This window comes from Bombus flavifrons, chromosome 15 (assembly GCF_040668555.2).
Source record: "Bombus flavifrons isolate JBK064 chromosome 15, iyBomFlav1_principal, whole genome shotgun sequence".
Classification (NCBI taxonomy): domain Eukaryota; kingdom Metazoa; phylum Arthropoda; class Insecta; order Hymenoptera; family Apidae; genus Bombus; species Bombus flavifrons.
This window is the reverse complement of record NC_138456.1, coordinates 7,239,444-7,245,744: the sequence shown is the minus strand read 5'-3', so window position 1 is coordinate 7,245,744 and position 6,301 is coordinate 7,239,444. Positions and strand designations below refer to the sequence as shown.

The following is a 6,301-nucleotide window of genomic DNA, read 5'->3' as shown; positions in this document are numbered from 1 at the left end:
CAGCAATTAATGACGTGTGTATAATTCGCACAAACTGATTTCTCGTAATGGCCGTACGCCATGTGTTTCCGTTGCACAAGTTTCAACCAATTAATTGCAAATCATTATTTCCAAATACTTGCTAAAACAAGTAAGAAATAATAACAAATAAATTTTGGAAATTAATTTTTAGACTAATAAAAAATGCATTTGACTTTGTATTTAAATTTTTTATCTTTTTTTATCTAGTCAAAAAATTTAATTTCGTAGCTCCATGCATTATTGATTACAGTTCCGAACACATTTCTTTTTGTTTGTATTTTTTGCTATAATTTAAGAAAATAATTCATTCTCATTTACATTCATTTAATCTATCTTTAAATGATGTCCCGTTTTTATGAAACAATTGCAACGGAAGGACATTAGAAAAGAAAAGAGCAACAACGAAATAATCACTGTAATTAAATCTATACACGCATGTACCTATTAGTTTGCTAATCGTAGCACCGTGCAAATCAATGTTTCGCGAAATAGGCCTAAAATCCGTCTATCGACATCTAAACATGTTTCTTCAACATATATTGTAAGTATATACATATACATATATATACATTAATATATGCATATATATCTGTATGTGTATATACATATATACATATATATGTATATGTGTATGTATATATATTATGTATAGGAATATATATTACATATATATTCTTATATATTTCCTCGTGCACGTTGCCTTCCGCTACAACAAAATCTTTATCTGGAGCAACCACTTAAATTTCTGTCATATAATATATGAAAGTTATACAAAAACTGTTAAATAAATAAAAAGGGAATTATATCGCGAATGCAAAATTATCGGAAGTCTATTCATTATACGGAACGAGAAAACGAAGTTAACCTATAAAGCGTAATGCAGGGAAATGTAGCATGTCTATCACAAAGGCAGACATTGATTTTTGTAATTTGTGTGTTCGATAAAGGCAAGTATTTTCAACGCGTGAGATTTTTTATGAAAATTGGACATTGGAAATGAGCTTTGGATAATAAATGGAATAAATAAATATGATTTTCCAACGGTGGTGTGATTTATTATGCACTTTTATCGACACACTTGTCCATCTATATCGACCATGTTCGTTAAATTCGGAATTGATAGTTATTTTACGTATAGTAACTTATAAAACAGTAAATTCTTACAATATTTTATTTGTTGCCCGATTTCGACCACTTGAATATCATTACTGTTTATTTTTATTAATCTTTCACACATTTTTATGCTTCTCAAAATACATTCAACTTTTTTAACGTCATTCTTTATAGATTCCTTTAAATTCTAACACTTGGTTTTTACAATAAATAATTAAATGTAACCGCACTTACATTAAACGTAATGATTAAAATTTACAAAGCACAATCGATGTCTATTACAATTTTATCAATATCGTATTTTATCTTCGTAGACACATTGTTTTATGATAATGATCAACTAATTACGAAAGATTCATCTTTTGACAAACGGCACTCTTGCACTATCAGCTGATTCATAACAGAGACCGTAAATATGCGTCGCGAGTTAAATGTCAAACGTTCAATTACTCTTAGCAAAAGTTTGACATTTTGAAATCTAATCGATCACGGCATATTAATATTCAACGTAGATACACGAACATGAAAGGTTTCTTGAGTCCGTAGTTCGAACATAAAGCAACATATCACCAGGAGCACAAATTCTTACATCGGGTTCAGGTTAGAGAGCACAAAAATCGGCCATGTAGTCTTATCTGCACGACGCGACGCTTGGGAGTGTCTGTTGAAAATCGAAGATGTCTTATCAATTAGTGGTAGAATAAGATTATGACGATAGAAAAATACGTAACCGCGAATACTAGAGTTCGAGATGAGAAAGAGGCGTACGATGTATAAAATTGGTAGCGTTTCACGATGTACTGCACTAAGCGATCTACAAGAAGGAGAAGAGACGACAGGTGACTGGTGGCTTCGCCATGCGCGTTGCTCGCTCGACCTCGGCGTCGCTCGAGCACGCTCGTCATAGCTCGGGCGCCTCCGGCGGCGAATGGTGGGGCGAGCAGTGTATCCGTGACGTCACATAATTAGAGTAAATACAAAGTAGTCTTGATGGGACAGCGGCGTGCGCCGCACCGTGAGTCGCTGGTCCGCGCGCGTCAAACTTATATCGTTTCGATACACGCACACCGCGTTTGTGTAGCTCGTGATATATCGCGCTATGTGCCGTCAGTGTGTGTGTGCCAAAGGATCCTAGATGACTGTGGGAATAGTAAGTGACAGTCGTGCAGCAAAGAAATGGAAAAGATAGAGGTGAGCCGATAGTAATTTGAAAAAAATTTTGTAATTAAAAAGTTGGCTTGCGCTGGCTTAAATACAGATTCCGCGCGCCTGCGATCTTTCTCTTCCCTCCGCTCGTTGTGTCGAATTCACTCTATGTGTTCTCGCTCGTCCGTAATGCAGAAGTGACAGCGTGGTGATGAGTGGGGGAAGGGGTAGTCAATGGAGGGGAGACGGTCGTGTACTTAGACATCTGGCAACGAATGCAATTGTGTGTATCTTCAATGTGCCACACTATTAGAAGGACTGATTAACTCTCTCCCTCCTTCATCGTTATCAGCGCGTCGTCTTTCTCTGTTTCATTTTCATTTCTCTGTGTCAACTTTGTGATTCTGCGTTTATCTCTCTCGCACGTTTCTTAGCCTTCCACCGCCACCTCCTCCCCCCTTTCTCTCCCCCTCTCCACCCTTATTCCACCCCCACTCTATTCGTTCTTTCTCTTGCTTATTCGTACGCTTGCTTACTATTTCTCTCTGTTCTTCTACGTTTACATGTCTCGCTCTCTCCCTCTTCCTCTTTCTGTATCTCTTGTATTCTTTCTTTCTTTCTTTCTCACGCTTCCACCAGTACACTTTGTGCTTCTTTCTCTCTCCCTCTCTTTTTCATGTTCTCTCACTCGCAGTTAGTGAGGTATTTATAGATGTGCCTTAACCCGATTTAACACAGCCACCTCGACTCGCATTGTCCTAACAACGATTTAATGAGAAATTACATTTTTCCCCGAATTGTTTAGCTGTTTTTTTTTTCGCGCTTTCTCTTTCCTTTTTCCAAAAAAAAACATCATCGAGATTAAATGGAATCGTGTGAAAGAAAAGGGTCGTAAGAGAAAACACAACAACATTATTCGTGCACACGTCCAAAAGTCGAATCGATAAGTACGTCCGTTATTATTAGGACGAAATATTATGGTACAACGGGTAGATAAATAGAGCGTCGTCTGTTTAAAGGAAATTTTAAGAGTGTATGTTTGGCTGCCGTGAGAAAAATATATTTAGAAGTGTTTCGTGGAAAGGATGTACAGTCGAATGAGAAGTTTTACAACAACTTTTATTATCGACAAGTTTCTACTCTCTCTCGCTCTATCTTTTATTTATGATAACGAAAGCGATTAAATTGGTGTTATTTACCACTTGAAATATAGCAACCATTGATCCGTAATTATTGATTTGTTGGCAATACATTTTCGTTATTTTTAACGTAACTCGTGTATCTTTTTTTTCAGTTTTCTTCTTTTTTTGTCATCTCCCCTTCTATTCCCGTGCTCCCTCCTTCTTGCACGCTTACTGACTCACTCACTCGTTCGCTCGCTCGCTCTCGCTGTCTTTATTATTAGTGGACGAATTGAAAGTATACATTTGAGAATTAAATCGATAATGCGGGGTCGCGAGTCACGGTTGTACTTATTATATCAGGGCCTAAGCGGTGAGCGTCATTTTTATTATCGTAACAACTGAGTATCTAATACACGTAAAGCAGTCTCTATTGTCTTTTTCTCGCAATAAGGAGACAACAAACTTCTACAGTTTTTCGTCGCCTTTGTTCACCGTATAACGACTTAAAATATTCTCTCTGGCCTTTCGAATAAAGTATACTTTCCTGGCGAGCTATTTAGCGTCCATAGAAATTTTTCTTCCTTTTTGTCTGTTACTTTCTTCTTCTTCTTCTTCGTTTTTCTTGTCCCGTTGTTGCTGAAATGGGAAATACAAATTGTAAAAAATGCTACTGGCAGATGCAATAATAATCAGTGCGCCAGCGAAAATTCCCATCCCCCTGCGACCTATACTCGAGCGTCTATGACGTAATAAAATTATATATTTATACGACGCGAAGCTATTTGGAGTATGATAAGTGAGGCACGGTGAAATGATGTTATTATGCAACATTGAATACTTATCGTATAAACTAAGTAATGTTTTGAGATGTTAATATTTCACAGAGTTTATATAAATCAGTGAATATTTTAATATAATAATATTAATAATAAATTTTTTAAATTTTAATCTCGCATTCGCCGGGTATAAATTATATTTGAACAATATACGGACAATTAGATATTCAAATTTGGTAATTCAATTTAAATAAACAATCGATGGAAAACAATTTAATAATCCAATTAAATTTAACAGAAAGCATGTATTTCAAACTGAATTTAATAACTGGTAAAAGCAAACTTTATAAACAAATATATTGTCGCTTCTATTTATTAATTCCGTGCGTTGCAGTTGGTTTAAATAATACGTGAATCGTGATTAAAATAATGCTCTGTCCTTGCGGCAAACAAACAAACATACATATACGTATATATTCCTGGTTTTTCTGTACGCGATTCAAGAGTCGTAAAAAATAACAAAATATTTATTTTAACGTTGGCTGTAATTTCCACGAGATACGTTTTGTATCGAACGTCCTTCAATTCATGCATCAAATATAAACACGTTATCTTTCTACAATTTTTCGCACAGCAAGCACAACTGTATATTTGCTCGGTGTTATATTAAAATTGTTTCGAACGAATGGTCTATTTTTGCATCGTGAAAATTACGTCATGCCCTGACATGGCACTATTTACGTTTAAGGATTTCAATATTACGCGAACGTACGACATCTCTAAAAAGATTAAATTCAAAATTTAGTGCGCTCGCCCGTAATTCACGTTATCGATAACTTTGCTACCTTTGTTCAGGCCTTTATAACAAAAACTATTTCTCACGGCAATCATTTTCTCTCGGGATTTATGTAATATAATATTCACTTCTCTCGTTATTCTTTATTCTCTATTCGCGAACGTGTTATGAATCTATCGCAAATATAGCAACGATAACAATATTGGCCATGCTTGTGAGATAATTATCTCGTGACTCACCCACTGACTGTTGTATTTTTCTTCTTCTTGCAGATCGTTAATAAATTTTATAGTCAGTTACGAAGCCATTTTATCTCTTTCTATCCTTCTCTCTCTCTCTCTCTCTCTCTCTCTCTTATTTATTCCTCTTTTGCTTCTTTATATTAGAATTATATTCGAATTCGTCATGCGTGTTGCGTTCTTCCTAGTTCGCTCTATAATTTTACCTCTCACGGAAAATTGCGAATTCCTCTTTTATATTTGTAATTCTAATACTATAACATTAAGGAATCATTCGCGAATCACAAGCACGTCTAATTTCTTATCTTATTATTTCACGTATATATTCGGTAATCGGCGGTGCATACATGTGGTCGCATACTCGTATTGTTTACATGGCTCTCTTTCTCTTCTGATTCGTGTATCCTCGTACGAGCTCGTGTTGGTACGCGTGACACGATGCGCGCGCACTTACACACGTACAGCACGAGCCAAATTCAACGAACCGAGCGGGACAGGTGCTTCACTAACAATAGTGGTACACGCCTTTGAAAATGTACTTCAAATAATGATCGCGACGCTAAGCGCACTTTCAGTTATCGCGTAAAGCTACCGCGTACAACGCGTACCGCAAAAACCAGTCGCCAGATAAATTTTACGATCTTTCACCAGCAAAGGAAATTAGCCGATAATTCATTCGCGTTGACGCGCGCGCACGCGGCCCACAGAACTGCACGATCTTGTTTCCTAGAATTCAATTGACGATTCATAATTAAAATTTGTGTACACGCGACCGGGCATATTTATTCGCGCTCACACGCGCGTGCCGAGTGCGTGTATCGATCTTTGTCCGTTCAGCCGAGCCAAATATTTATAATCCGTGAAAAATAAATATAGGTTAGCCTACCCCATTTTCACTTAATACGATGTAATAAGAGCGTAGTTAATTCATTAATCATTCGAGCTTATCCTTTTTAGATAGGTTGAAGTTCTTCCCAAGGTTAACAAAACATAATTTCTTTTGTTATTTTTTCTTGTTCTTTTACTCGGAGGTATTTTTCTTTTATTTATTTTTTTTTCTTTTTTAAAGACAACATATGTATGAAA

At 36.2% G+C, this 6,301-nt stretch overlaps 1 protein-coding gene across 1 annotated transcript in view; it reads left to right on the top strand.

The window, feature by feature from the left end:
• Window positions 1-1,527: 1,527 nt before the first annotated feature.
• LOC138187786 (homeobox protein 13) overlaps window positions 1,528-6,301 on the top strand; it is a 173,435-nt gene continuing 168,661 nt past the window's right edge. Inside the window, exon 1 of the mRNA XM_069128921.1 lies at window positions 1,528-2,325. Coding sequence (XP_068985022.1) covers window positions 2,311-2,325 — 15 coding nt within the window. The 5' untranslated portion in view covers window positions 1,528-2,310. The remainder of the gene's footprint in view (window positions 2,326-6,301) is intronic.